This window comes from Chelonia mydas, chromosome 6, assembly GCF_015237465.2.
Source record: "Chelonia mydas isolate rCheMyd1 chromosome 6, rCheMyd1.pri.v2, whole genome shotgun sequence".
NCBI classification, from domain to species: Eukaryota; Metazoa; Chordata; order Testudines; family Cheloniidae; genus Chelonia; species Chelonia mydas.
Window position 1 is genome coordinate 27,845,822 of NC_051246.2, and position 14,990 is coordinate 27,860,811.

The 14,990-nt window shown below is 47.5% G+C and overlaps 1 protein-coding gene across 6 annotated transcripts in view; it reads left to right on the forward strand.

The window, feature by feature from the left end:
- The window catches only part of LSP1 (lymphocyte specific protein 1), an 83,065-nt gene that overhangs the window by 26,482 nt on the left and 41,593 nt on the right, over window positions 1–14,990 (forward strand). For all 6 annotated transcript variants that reach the window (XM_007062968.4, XM_043548222.1, XM_037899629.2 and 3 more), the window contains exon 2: window positions 11,299–11,451. In XM_007062968.4, the coding sequence (XP_007063030.2) occupies window positions 11,299–11,451 (153 nt within the window). The remainder of the gene's footprint in view (window positions 1–11,298; window positions 11,452–14,990) is intronic.

Here is a 14,990-nt window from a genome sequence, read left to right on the forward strand (position 1 = left end):
CTTCCACCCCGCCTCCATCTTTCCCCAAGAGCCTGCAGATCCACAATGGCCTCTCCCCTTGTGCAATACCCTTTCAGTCCCTTTGTTATCGTCCCTTCCCCCCGCTCTTTGCACCATTACTCACACGGTCGGGGCATAGCTGACAGGCACCTTAGCAAGCTCACTGAGGCAGAGGAATGAGTGGGGGGCGGGGGAGAGAAATGTCCATATGCCGTTTGTTGGGCCTTTGAGCACGGTCTCTGCTGGGCTCCCAGGACACGCTACCAGGCTCGGTGTGCCAGACTGATGGATCACACAGCACTGGACGGGTGTGCCCTGATCCTTAGGATTCCCAGGTGACCCCCCACCCCGCCTCCTCTCCCTATAGCTAGTACTACTCTAGTGCTGTGCTGTTTGCAGGCCATATTGCTCTCCTGATATCTGAGTGTCAACACGAGGCCCCATTGTCTGGGTGGGAATGATGCATGTTATCTGGGAAGCAGCTACCCTCTCCCCACCCGGTATTGAGTGTTTCTCTGGGTGCACATCTCCACACAGGAGAGGGTAAGCCTGCCTGCAAGCCTCCCCAGCACCCCGCTGTCTGGGAAGCAGTAAAAGGGCAGAAGGTTGCAGTCATTGCAGTCATTGCAGTCCCACCCTGGTGCTAACACACCCACATGCATGTTGTAGCACTGAGCTCTCTCTTGGCTTTGAGCAACACTGAGCTCGGCCAGAGGAACTGACTGTTATTTCAGGCCATGGACATTTAGGGCCCTTCCTTCGCTGTGAATGAAGGAGTTGGGAGCAAGGCAGGGCTTGGACAGCAAATCTGCCATCCTCCTTCTCCCCCCAAAATCTGTCTTCTTTGTTGTGATCCCGCACCCTTCAATTAAAGGATGTCAAAGGAGCACTTTGCAACTTTTAACGGGTTAACCCTGTGAGGTAGGTAAGTGTTGTTAACCCCATTTTACAGATGGAGAATCTGAGGCTAAGTGACTTGTCAGTGATCACCCAGTGAGTCAGTGGCCACGCTGGCAACAGAACGCAGGAGGCCTGGCTCCTGTGAAGCTCTCTGCCTCCCCTAAAACAGTTAAATCAACAACCGTTAGCGTCATGCTGGCAAATAGATTTGCAGCACGAAAGCCAGATGCTCCCAAGCAAAATCTTTTCATTTGCAGACAGAGCCTCACGCCCACCTCTGGAGCCTGGGCTGGGAGAATGACACCCTACCCCATTTGAGCTCACTGGTTGGCTGTGGAAGGCTCCATTTCCCTTCCCCGGAGCGACTTTGCATTCATAGGATACCCACATTCCACTGTTCCTGCCCACCTGTCCCCCCAAAGTCTGCTGATTAATCCTGCTCTCGCCAATGGAGGAATGTGAGCGTTCCCTCCTGAATACCATGTGGATTCATTCCCAGAATTTCCTAGCTCTCTGGACTGCTAGAAGCTCTGCAGCTGCCACGCATCTAGCCATTAACTATAACGTTACTGCTCCATATAGTACAGGGGCTGCCTATGGCGTGATCAATGTTATTGCATCCTGTTACTGCCATTCCTCTTATCCTGCTCCAGAGCTTCGATTTCTCCAGACCTATTGGCCATCTAGGGCCCAATTCTGTTCCCGTTGACATCAGCGGGAGTTGGACTGAGCCCTTCAGTGTCATGGAGTGCGGTTTATTCCTGCCAACCCTGAACAGTCTTAGTAAAGCAAGCAAATCCCTGGGGATGGATGGAGCATCAGCTGATGGTGGTCAATGATCATGTTGGGGGAAAGGGTTTGGTTTGCAAGTCTAAAAATGGCCAAATCAATCTGAGAGAGCTTTTCAGTAAGAAGAGGCAGTGGACAGGACGCTGGTCTGGGTCTCAGGACGCTTGGTTCTGTTCCTGGCTCGGCTGCGTGATGACAGGCAAGATGCTTCACCACTCTGTGCTCCTGTCACCCCCTCCCAGCCTTTGTCTTAACTGTAAGCCCTTTGGGGCAGGGACTGTCTCATTATGTGTATGTGCAGTGCCTGGCACAATGGGGCTCTGAGCTTGGTTGTGACTTCTAGTTGCTACTGTAAAATAAATAACAGTAATAAAGGAAGCACACCTTAAATCCCACTGGGAACTGAAAAGCACACTCCCATTGCCTCTCTGCACTCCGCTGTTCAGTGCTGTGCACGTGCTGATCTCTGCCCTACGTGTCAAGGACTCAGGGGAGTTCTGTAGAATGAAGTGGTATAGAATGAGTGAATGAAGAACTATTGTTGAGCGCCTGGATTCTAACCTCTCGACTCATCAGTACTATAAAAAACATCAGGCCTCATTTTGATCTCACTTGTGCTAGTTCTAAACTGGCATAATGTTATTAACCTCTGTGTGGCCACTCCTGGTTTATACCAGTGTCAACGAGAGCAGAAGCAGGTCCCCATTGAAATTGGCCGGGAACGGCGAACCGCGGCCGCTGGGAGCTGCCGGGGGCCAAGCCTGCGGATGGTCAACGTCAGCAAAATGTCTTGCGGCCCACAATCAGATTACCCTGATGGGCCGCATGCGGCCCGCGGACTGCAGATTGCCTACCACTGATTTAGAGTATAGACTCTTGGAGGTAAAGATAATCTCTTACAATGCAGAGCTGAGATGAGCTAAGGTGCATTAAAATGAAAAATCATTAGAAGAAGCAGTGAAGACAATTCTTTGGAAAGCCCAGTTCAGTTTGATTCAATTTCTGTTCAGGAGATGGGTGAAGCTTTGGGCTGCTGCTTATTTTACCTGTACTGCTTGGTCTGTCCCTGTCTCAAGATTTGCTTTGTTTTGTTTTTCTTTTAAGCAAGCAGTGTTTCTTTTCCCCAGCTCCTTGCACCAAACAGCTCAGCAGGGATGAGATCGGAGATGATTCAAGGGGGGTGTGTGTGTGTGTGCTGGGGGTGGGGTGGGGTGGGGCTCAGCCCTCTCCTGCTGCCTGGATCCTGTAGGCAAAGCTGTGATTTATACTATGGGTGGGGGGAAATGACTGAGATAGGACAGCTACAGGCATGGCAGAAAAGCTTGGTATGAGAGAAAGGCACTTGGTAACAAAGACTCCATACTGAGCTTTGCAGCCCAGTAATTGAACTAATAATGGCCCAGCACAGTAATGTCTTTTTATGCGTGTCTGACCAATGAGCTAATCTCTCAGCGCCAAAATAAACATTTCTTCCCTCGAGGGATAGGTTGGGAGACTAGCCTCCCTGCCTGTATGGATATCTGTCACTGGGTTTCCCCTGTCTTCTTCACACTATCCAACCCACTCCTACCTACCAAAGTAGGTAATGATTTTACTGAGTCTTTGCTATTAAACAACATTATTCATAGGTCATAGAATCCTATCTCCCAAGAAACATGGCTCCATTTTCTGGTCATCTAAGTTAAAGATACCTCCCGTTGTAGTAATTTTGTCAGCCGGAGGGAAAATTGTGCCTTGTGTTGAGGAGTGAAACCACTTTCTCCTGCATTCCATAGGAAGAAGTGGTTGAGAGCTAGCTGGAGAGCTGGGTTCAGATCCCTGCTCTGCTACAGGTTTCCTGGGTGACCTTGGGTAAGTGAATTGGGGCCTGATGTTTTAAAAGGTATTAGATGTCTAAAGAGGTAGCTGGGAACCTAGTGGGACTGTCAAAAGAAGAAGTCCCTAGGCACCTACCACGTTGATTTCCATTGATCATAGGACTGTGTGAGAAATCATGCTGGATGCTAGTTTGACCCAAGGGATGTATGGCTAGCAGTGATGGGAGTAAATTGAGCAGAGGAAAACTTGCAGTACATGTCCTCAAACAGTGATGTCTGATAGACACACTGCAACAATCTCCTCAAGGGAAGCAGTGGAAGCCTCATTATTTGGGTAGACAAAGACTATAAGAACATGCCATAGACAATGATCAGTCACATTTGGTATTAAGGGGACTTTTATTTATCATTTATAAAGGTTAATACATGATTAATGGATGGTTTAATCAATTGTTATAGGGTCCAACAGGTCTTGCTTATAACCATGATTTATAATCTTCTGCTGATGCCCTTAAAACTATCTATAACAAGACCAATTCATGTCTATAACATGCTTATCACATCTATTAATCCTTTATGAACTAATGCTAAATGCACCCTTAATATTAAGTCAGCAGCAGGAGGAATCAGTTGATTGACATAGGTCTTTGTCTATCCGGATGTCTTGTGAGTCACATTTGCTGGTGGTCACTAGAAATGGGTTTATTGGCGAAGGGAAGACCCCATGAATAAGTCCAGGGGATCTTCCTCTCCCTTCCCTCTTGGCTAAAACTAACGGGAGGGGGGCTGGGGAAACATCCAGAGGGCTGCCATTGCCACCTGCTTTCAGCTTCAGACACCCCTCCTTCTCTATGGTGGTATCTTCAGAAGCACTCAGCACTGGCCTAACCTGGCTCCCATTGAAGTCAATGGAAGTTTTACCATTGCGTCCAATGGAAGCAGAGTTCGGTCAACACCCGACTGCTTTTGGAAATACCATCCAGACTGTACGGTGGTGCATGTAATAAATTCCTGCTGCGAGTGCGAGTAGGCGATCCCAAAGCCTGAGGCTGCCTTCACCTAACCTGGTCCTTACGTATGCGGGTGGGGGGAGAAGGGGGACGAGATTGTCTCACATACACAGGCACCAAAGAAAATAATTGTAAAGCACTTGCTGCCACTGCTGGCTCGGGAGACAGGAATGCTGAATTCACTTGCATAGGGGTATTGAATTCTGGCACAGATCCTTGAAGTCTAGCCCCCAGTGGAGGCTTTTCATTTTCCTTTCTGGAATTAGCTTCAGTGCTGAGAGCTGGTTCTGGGCCAGCAAAACTTCCTTTTAGCTGTGAACCAGGCAAAAGATTCCCAGAGTCTGGGGCACTTCCCTTAAAGACGGCAGAAGCTGTGCCAGAAATTCTCCTGCCTGGCCACTATCATTTCCTCAAGCGTGGGTGAGGAGTATGCCCCAGGGAATGTGACCTTCCTTGAAATCCTTGGTTGTGGAGAGTGGGAGTTAACAGCACCTTGCCTCAAAAGAGCAGAGTTAGAGGAACTCCAGATCTGGATCCAGAGGTCCCAGCTGTAGAGAAGAGAAAGAGTTAAAACTGTTATGGACTCATGGCTGGAGAGTCTTATTGCAGCCCACAACTGCCCTTGCTTCACTGGCTCTGTATATGGTAATATGGCATAGCTGACCCATTATGCACCTCTATACCATGGTGGGAAGGGACATGATTACTCCATGCACAGCACACAGCCTGCAGGACAGCTACGAGATCACTGGAACCCCATGGGCTGGAGATGAGGCTTTCGTCAAAGCATTTGGAATGAATGCAATTCCTCCTTCACTCCCTCTCTCTTTCCCTCAGCTCATTAATTCCACACACAGAGATCTATCATGTAAGCGTGCACTGCCAGGCTTCTCCTGCTCTCTGAGCCCATCCCATGGAAAGCCTGTGAGGAGGACAATGGAAATGGAGGAAGGAGCTGGTGAGCGTGGGGTGGTGAAAGCTTTTGCTCCACACTGAAGTCCATGCTGACCCCTTGTCCCTCTTTGAGAAAGCCCTGGGCAGACAGACTAGGGGTGGGGGAGAATCTGGGTCAGACGGGGTAGCAGCTATTATTGTAATGACTTTTTTGTCCCAATTCCATTTCAGCAGGGAGATTGTATCTGGGGAGAACGTGCCCTGCAGGCTTTGGGGAATAACCAGATGATACATGGCTGTTCCCCAGGGTTCACAGTGCAGGGGATGGGAGGCAGGATCATAAAGGTTACAGCAAAAGAGCCGCATGGCAAGTGAGCACAGTTTAATCAGTCATAAATAATCCATTCCATGCGTTTAAATATGCCTTTTGGTATTATCATGGCCTGGCCTCAATCACACCCTATGCAACCCCAGGGATGGGGTAGAAAGGAGGTCAAACTCAGACCCACTGTGTGAGACTGTACAAGTTTTCCCTCTTTCTCCACCTCCTTTTCTTTGGTTCTTCTCTGCACATTGACCTCATGTCGTGTGCTCAGGACATATTTGCAGCTGTCTCTGCATCAAGAAGTTAGGACGTCACAAAAGTTAGGACTCCTGGGTGAAAGGATAGGCTAAGGAAGATGCAGGCCTATGATGGGGGGGTGGGGTCGGGGGGAGGCTGTGCTGTGCAGAAGGGTCTTTACATTGTTTGGTAGAAAGGCTGCATTTAAAGCAAGGGAGATTCAGAGGTGATCAATGTCAAATGGTCCCTAACACGTGCAATTTCTGGATCTATGGGTTATTCATTGTGATGTACATTTGCAATTGAAAATAGGCAAACTGGCTGTATGTTGGGGGGCAGGGGAGGGAAAGGCTGGATACAGTGAGATAATGGACTGTACTAATCCTTCAGCTGTGATCCTTACCCATAAGGCTAAACCCCACAAGTGTAATGAACATGGGTGTTCTTAGGCTATGTCTACACTACAGACCCTAGATTGGCATAGCTGTGCTGGCCCGGTCCCCTAGTGTAGACTCAGTGTATGCCGACAGAAAGAGTGTTTCTGCCAGTATATGAACACCATCTCCCCAAATGATGTTAGCTTTGCGCTCTTTGGTTGCTCTCTTTAGTTGTCTACAGTGTAGGTTTTGTCAGCACAGCTATGTCCTTAAATTGTGTGGGTTTTTTTTCCACATCCCTGACCGATGTAGCTACGCTGGTAGAAGTTTTAAGTGTAAACCAGGCCTAAGTCTAGTCCCTAGTGGATAAAGCCAGTTTATCTTTAAGCCACTGTGTGATTAGCAGCTCCTACTTAGGACTGGAATGGCAGGGAGTGAGCTTGGGCGCGTGTGTTGCATCCAGGCCAGTTTGGAGTCACGTTGGCAGAGCTGTAGTGAAGAAAGCTTGGCCAGAGCCTGCTTGTGCAATGCCTGGATCTGGCCAGTTCTCCCAGCCCCTACACTTCTTGAGCACTGAAATTCACCAGATCTGCTCAAAAGTTTTGAAGAGGGGACATCTTTAGCAGCGCCACGGACAAACAAGTGACATCAGAGAGAAACCCCAGGCTGAGCTGCAGCTGGGACTGTTTGGTGCGCCCCCTCTTCCTGACAGAAGCCTGGGAGAGGCTTTCAGCAGGACGGCACTTCCCTCCAGCTGGAGGCCCCGGGCCTCTGAGCACTGTGCAGCACAATAGAAAGCAGCGACCCACGTATTTATGGCAAAGAGGCTCTCAGCACTGGGATAACTGCAATGTGGGTCAGTTGGAAGAGAAGCCAATATGCCAGGCTGTCCTTTGGCAGGGTGAATTTGGTGGGTATCTTTCGATTGGGCCGAGCAATGATTTTAATCCCCCCAACCCCCGTTTGTTCTCGTTATTATTGTCCTCCGCTCACATGCCACACAGCCAGTTCAGAAGATGCAGTGACAGAATAGTGAGCCGGTGAGGTCATGGAGAGAGAATTAGTCACATCCAACTGGGAAACAGAGAGGGCTGCAAGCCAAGCTCATCTGATAATGTAAATGATTGTCACACAAATTTCTACTGGAGCCCCCCGGGAGACTCCAGCTCACCCCTGGGGGGGGGAGGGGGTAGTTATAATTCTTCCCCACTGCAGCCCCCTGGGGAATTCCAGGTGAATTCTAAAAATCCCACTCATTCTGAGGCCCTCACACCTTATGACTGGGGGAGTCCAGGACAGACGGGGTTAAGAGCCTTTCTGGAACGGAGACTTTATCAAGTTCTGTCACATAAGAAAGGAAGGTCGAGGCGGAGCTTAATGAATGACTTCATTTATATATCTTACCTCCCCCCATCCCACCTTGGCTCCTGGCCAGGACCACAGACAACTGTTTCTATGGGAACTATGGAGAAAACAGTAAATATGAGTGTGGAATGAATAAAGAAGGGGATTTGCTTGGGTCTTCTTTCTGGTGGCTTCACGCTCTCTGTGCCTGTGTGGAGTAGGGCGGGGTGGAAGAGGCAGGATGGGAGAAGAAGGGAGCAATTTAATTCACGTAATGTAATTTTTAGAAAATGCAGTGTCCCTTCTGGCAGTGGTGCTGGGTCGTGACCGGCAGAAGAAGCTCATTCCTGTGGCGGGAGACGAGAAATCCGGGCTGGTCTGTGCACTGTAACTTTGCTACACCCCACTAGTGTGCTGGAATCACCACTCTCTCTGTGCTCTTTCAGTCCACCTCGCCAGCTCCTCTGAGGTCTTTGGCGTGCTTGCCATGTACTGTCGTGCCACACTGGGATGGCGAGGAGCTTTAAATGGAGGTGAGCTCAGACACATTGTGGTCTGAAAACACACAAAAAAGGGCTGGAAAACAAGCTAGTCAAAGAAACATCAAATATGTTGGCCAAGGTTCTCAAAGTTCACTGATGATTTTGGATGCCTGGCTTGAGACACCTGAGTGATGGCTCTTGACAGCTGCCTGGGGAAAGCACTTTGCAACAATTACTCTGAGGCAGTGTGGTCTAGGAGCTATGGCAGTAGACTGAGAGTCAGGAGACCTGTATTCTCTTCCCAGCTCTGCCAGTCACCTGTTCTGTATCCTTGGATAAGTTACTGTGCCTCAGTTTCCCATTCCCACACTTTCTCTATCTTGTCTGTTTAGATTGTAAGCTCTTTGGGGCAGGGGCCATCTTTCTCTATGATGCTGTCTACACACCCCTTTGCATCAGGTTCATTAAGATGGTGCAAACCCCTGTGGGAACATAGGTATTCTGGTTTGAGTACTTTATTTAGGTTTTGCTTAAACCTGTCCCTAAATGATTTAAGGTAAAGATTTAAAAATGAGCCTTGTTTAAACTGCAATAAGCATGTCCACACAGCCTTTTGCACCAGTTTAGCTAAATCACTTTCAAATCACACCTTTAGTTAAACTGGTGCAGCTCTACATGTACACCGGCCCTCTGGTATGTACAGCACCTAGCACCATGTGGCCTCGCACCTGGAGCCTCTGGGTGTTACTCTCATTACAAATCATCAGCATAACAAAGGACCTTACTCTTTGCTCAAAAACCAATGCTTTCCTCAAAGCTCTCCTTTATATATGTTTGCAAAAATATCTCCAGGGGAACATCCAGGGTCAGATAGACTCACCCCTACAGTGAAGCAAAAGGATTGGAGCCCTGGCTATTGCAGCTGGAGACTGGCTGATAGGGGCCATGAATGACTCAGCCCTCACTCTATTACAGCTGTAGTCTGAGACCCTAAGGAACAGGAGTCTGGCAGGGATGGGCTGGTGTTCTGCTGTGCTGAAGTTAGACTGGTCGGGTCACTGACATAGCTTGTCCTTCTCACACCAAGATCAGCATGGTGCTGAAAGAGGCGAGAAGGGGAGGAGCGGATCCTGCGTGAAAATTCATGTTATCACCAGTGTAGGAATGTTGCCGCGGTCTTATCGTTTCCTCTGGGATCTGAGAGGTCACTTTGCTGACAGAGGGTTTATTATCTGGAGGCTGGGACATTCTGGGAGAAGCCAAGCCAGGATTTTCTTCTATGCAAGGGAGGAAGGAAACAGCACAGAGCACAGCTGGAGTCCGGCTGAGCGATAGCGCTGGGTACCCTCCTCCAACATTCCCTGCACCATTGTAGCAAGGGAACAGCTTGGCACAGGAATTCTGATTAAAATATAACTACTCAGCTGATTAAGAAAACATGTCAAGGTCTGCTCCACGTAGGGCTCTCTCCCTGGGAGTGTAGGGGCCCACAAACCTGGATTTGGATTTCTCACAGTATTGGGCAACCTTTCAGCTTCAGGGCCTGGGATTTCCGAGAGCTGGATCGTTGTTGTGTATAATATTTGTCATTCTTTTAATGTTACTGCAGAGGGGCAGAACTAATGGAGCTGAGGGCTGAAATCCTTCCTTTGGCCCAGAGTATGGAACAAATCTCTGCTCTGCGCAGCACTTGACCATGTGCTGAAATGCCTTTCAAGTGCACTCGCTTAAGGCCTTTCCTGAATCAGGACCATCATGTACAGAACAGCTAGGCAGCACACTTCCCCCACACTGCCCTGTCAAGGTGCTTCAACTCTGACCTAGGGGTTAGAAGGTGATTTAGTTTCCCAGGCCATCCAGTGCTAGATCTTTTTGTTGAGGCTGCCAGAAGGGCCACCAGTTGCCATGATATCAGTGTGATAGGAACAGCTGCCCCCTGGGCGGAGATCTAGACCCTCTTTTCACATGCCCTTTTTGGTCACTGCCAGCTGAGGCTGGATGACACACAGGGAAAGTAACCAGACAATCAAACTGAAAAAGCAGGACATCTATTCCGCAGCCGGCGTGGGCAGGCTGTGGGGTGATATCTATCGCGTAGGTGGCACCAGATGCTGTAGGGAGAGTTTCCCTGCAGTCTGGGATTGCTCAGCGGCACCCCCGCTGAGGCAGTGTGAATCTGCTGTTGAGCATCCAATGGGATACTAGAGCTGGTTGGAAACCAGAATTTCTGTCCCGTGGGAAATTCCAGCATTTTGGGGGTGGGGATGGGGGAATGGGGAGGGAAAGGAGGGAATTCCAGGTGGGAAATAAAAGCTGAAATTTTGAAATTTCCCACAGAATGAAAATTCTGACAAATTTAAATTCGGGACCATTCAAATGGTTTGTTTTGATAAAGTCAAAATGTTTCCTTTTGACTGTATCATTTGAATTTATTTCATGTTGATTTTCATATTATAGTAAAAGATTACCTATAACGTATTAATGTAATGTAATGGTGAAATCGATATTTATTGTAAAGGGCAGCATGAAATGACTTGCAATGAGAGTCAAAAAGAAACATCTTTACCTTATCAAAACAAAATGAGAAATGATTTGTTCTGACTTTTTTCCCATTGAAAACTTCATTGAAATGGACGCATCCCCATGAAACGTTTAGAGTCTGACAAAACTGCATTTTTGGGGAATGAAAAATAGTTCCATGGAATACATTTTGACCAGCTTTATGGGATAGTTAGGTATCCTGTTTTAGTTTCGAATTTCTGGTACAGGCCGTTGGAAAATGGGACTGCCTTGGAAAGAATGGGACATATTGTCGCTTCATATGTGAAAGACTCTACCATAGACACACTTACCCATCCCCTAAGAAGCAATCCAGCCCTCTCATGCAAGGCCTGATTCTGCAATCCGATTGTCTCATGTTGTGTAGCACTTACACAAGTGGTTTCCTTAGCTTCCAGGCATGCTGCGAGGGTAAGTAAGTGCTCCTCGGCAGGAGTGAAGCTCACAGAATGGGGCCCACCCGGTGCTGTGTTTTCTCCTGAGATTCCAGGACATTTTCCCTTTATTTGCTTCTCTCGGAACTGGCTGCCTGCTTTAAGAATGCATTTCCCTTCTGGTTGACAGGTTGACAGCACAGTGGAGTGTGGAGGATGAGGAAGAGGCAGCAAGAGAGCGACGTAGAAGGGAACGGGAGAAACAGCAGCGGTCCCAGGCAGAAGATGGCTTGAACAACACCGACTCCTTGTCAGAGAGTGGGCTGCCAGTACAGGAAAACCAGTAAGAAGAGCTGGAGAGTAGAACGCTCTTCAAACAAGCGCCATCCTAGTGGCAAAAATCCTCACTTTTGGCTCGTACTTGTGTGGCCCAGATACCACTCACTGTGCTGCTCTGCCCCTGTCTGGTGGTAGCTGGGCCACATATAAAGGTTGATAGGCTTGGTAAAGCCTTGGCTGGCAAGGGAGGGTTTTTTAGATTGATGCTTATGCTTTAAAATTCAGAGGTCACAGATTCTATCCCTACTGCCACCAAGCCTTTTAGGGGGACAGTTTTAAATTTTTCTGTGAGATGAAAATGCAGGGGGCTGGGAGTTTAAATGAGGAGAGTTCAATAAGGGTTAAATTGATGTACAAGACCCCAGTTCAGCAAAGTGTTTAAACACATGGTTAACTTTAAGGATAGGCATAGTTCTGTTGAAGTCTACAGAACTTGTTTAAGCATATTAAGTGTTTTGTAGGATCAGGGCCCAAATTAAACAAGAAGTGGAGCTGATTGAAAAAAATAGTGAGAATGTTTCATCTGAATTTTTAAAAAGTGTCAGCCAGTTCTGTAAGTCCCTGATCCTGCCACCACTTATACATGTGCTTAACTTCACCACTGATGGCTGAGCATGTGCATAAGTGATTGTAGTATCACGGCCAAGGCATAAAAACAGCAAACAAAATTGTGGGGAAAGCAAATCAAAATTTGTTTGTGAAAAAAAATTTCAGGAAAAAATCTGAATTTATTCATGAAAACAACTCTAATTTTTTCATGAAAAAATGCAGAATTTTTCATGAAAAGAGTTCAATTTTTGTCAGGATTTTAAAACATTTTCTCAAGATTTTTATTTTCAAATTCTTGTGAAAATGTTTCCTTTTTTGTGAGAAGCATTTCATCAATATTTAGAAAATTTAAATATTTCTGCCACCTCTAAAAAGAAACGTATTTTCATTAAAAATGTAAGATGTACCTTATAATATTAATTGAGAGCATTTCTAGACCACCTTTCATACAAGGATCACAAAGTGCCTTACAAACATTCATTAACAAAGTCTCAAATCAACTTGCTGAGGCAGATATCTCTACTTTACAGATGTCTAGAGGCACAGCAAGATTAAGTGACTTGCCCAAGGCATCAAAGCAGCAGTTACAGTAAAAAAATAGCACCCCCCAATAATGCAAACACTGAGGCCCTGCCCTGAAAAAACGTACACATATGCTTAACTTTATACTGTGAGTGGTCCCATTTACAGCAAGGGGGACTATTCACAATGTATAAAAGTTAAGCATGTGTGTAAGCCTTTACAGGAGTGGGCCTTATGCATGTGTTAAGGTTTAGTAGTCCCATTGAAAAGAGTGAAAAAGACACAGTGAAACAGAGAAGAGAAGGGAAGAATAGACAAAAAAGGTGTGTGTGTGTGGAGAAGCAACTTTTGGGGGGGAGTAATTAAAGAAAATGTGTTTGATCCATTTGTCATATACGATACAGTGGGGGGTTGACAGTTTCTGGCAATATACAATAAATAGGAACAAAATTCCCAGCTGTATTAAGGGAGGGCCCGGAGGGGAGACCTGCCCTTCCCAGACCTGACCTTTGGCTCATGGTCATTCTCTTTCTGTTGATAGGCAGGGATTCATTGCCCAGTCCAAGCTCCCATTGATTTTACTGGGAGTTTTAGGTGTGCTAGAAAAAGAGGAATGAATCAGGCTCAAAGCCAAAATTTTGTAACCTGAATGTTTAAATTTAGGCACTTGGAACCATATTTAGGTACCTAAATAAAAGTGGCCTGACCTGCTTGTCAAAGGTGCCGAGCACCAAGAAGTTTTTATTGCCTTCGGTGGGCTTTGTGCGTGCTGAGAATTTTCTGAAAAATCAAGACACTTTTACTTAGGCGCCTAAATATGGACTTAGGAGTTTAACTGCAGACAGGCATGTTTGGAGATTTTTGGCCTGAGTGACCAAAGATCCAAGTGTACAGTGGCAGATTAGAAGGTTGTTGATAAACATCAGCCCGCAAGGAAGGAGGAGAAAGGCGATAGATCACGCAGAGAGGTCTGAGGCATGGTTTACAATTTAAAATAAACCATGGAGAACTAGCCTCACTCATTGAGGATGGGAAAAGATCAGAAGCTTGTGGGCATCTTTCCACCGGGGCCAATAGAGACCAATGTAACTCATGCTAGGATAGTGTGACTCTTTGCCCCTCAGAGGGGCACAGACAACATAGAGAGGTTTAGGAGTTTGTTACTAGAGGTGAGCTAGTCCCTTAGCTCAGGCAGTGAAGTTTGTGCTTTTTTGTCTGTTTGTTTGTTTAAGATCCAGAGGTCCTGGGTTCAATCCCCCATACAAATACACATGCAAATATTTGTAGATGGAGAGCTGAGGGTTAGGGAGAGTGCTGGGAAACCTATAGGTATCGTTTAGGTAGGGATGAGCCTGGACCCAAATCCACATCCAGATGCCCCAGAATAATGGGGGAAGTTTGACAGTAAAATCCATCCTCTCTCAAAACATGCCTGCTGGCCATCTTGACTTCTGGCTTTTATGGATGAGCCTTAGCCAGCCTCTTTGGTTTGTTATACGCTCACACTGGTAGCACTGAGCTATTGTGCTGCGGTCCATCTGAAATTGCATTTCCTTCTCTCCAGCCTCTTCTGCAGCTGCTGACGGCCACCTGGGCTGGCTTGCTGAGCTGGGGTCAGCCTGCCATTAATCTTCCAAAAGTCTTTGCTTTCTCTTGTGTAAACACCACACCCCCGTACAGTGACTCACCCCATTCATGCAACTCATCTTTGTGTAAGCAGGCCCTTGTCGTTTCCTTGGGGTGAGGGGCTTTGCACAGCCCCAAAAGTAAATCTGGGTCACATTTTTTTCCCCCAGACAGCTGTGGTGGCTTCCCTGTAGGCCTGGATGCTGGAGTGGCGCGAAGCCATTTAGAATTGAAGTGCGGGAGCGGTGTTATGCCAGCCCCACTCTCACATCTTTTATTTCTCCTCCCTGGTGATCTTGAGTTCTGAGGGGAGTCAGGGGGAGACCAGGCTGTGAAATCAAAATTGCCCCACACTCCAGCCCAGCGGCATCCGACCTTTGCAGCCTGAGCGCTGGGGGTGGTATTTCAGAAAGGTAAAGGAGCTGCAGTCAGGACATTGGGGCAGATTCTTGAGCATCACAGAGGGAATGGGGACCACCTGACAGTCTCCTGCTGTGGATTTGCCATGGAGCATAGCGCTCTCTCTGTCCTTGGCAAAGGAGGGCATTGGGTTCAGGGAATGACTGGAGTGGGCTGTGCTCTGGCTACCCACAACTGGAGTATGGCCTTTATCTATGCCTTTAAGGGCTGAGCTTCCCACTCAAGGACTGCTCTTCCCCCAGGCACTGACCGGGGATTCGGAAAACCTGGAGTCTTTTCCTGGCTCTGCCACAGCGTTCCCTGTGTGTCCTGGGCAAGTCACTTCCCCTGTCTGTGCCTCAGTTAGTCATTGGTGAAACAGGAACCATACTTCCCATCCTGTCTATTCAGATTGTTAGCTTTCTGTGGCAGGGACTCTCTTACTAT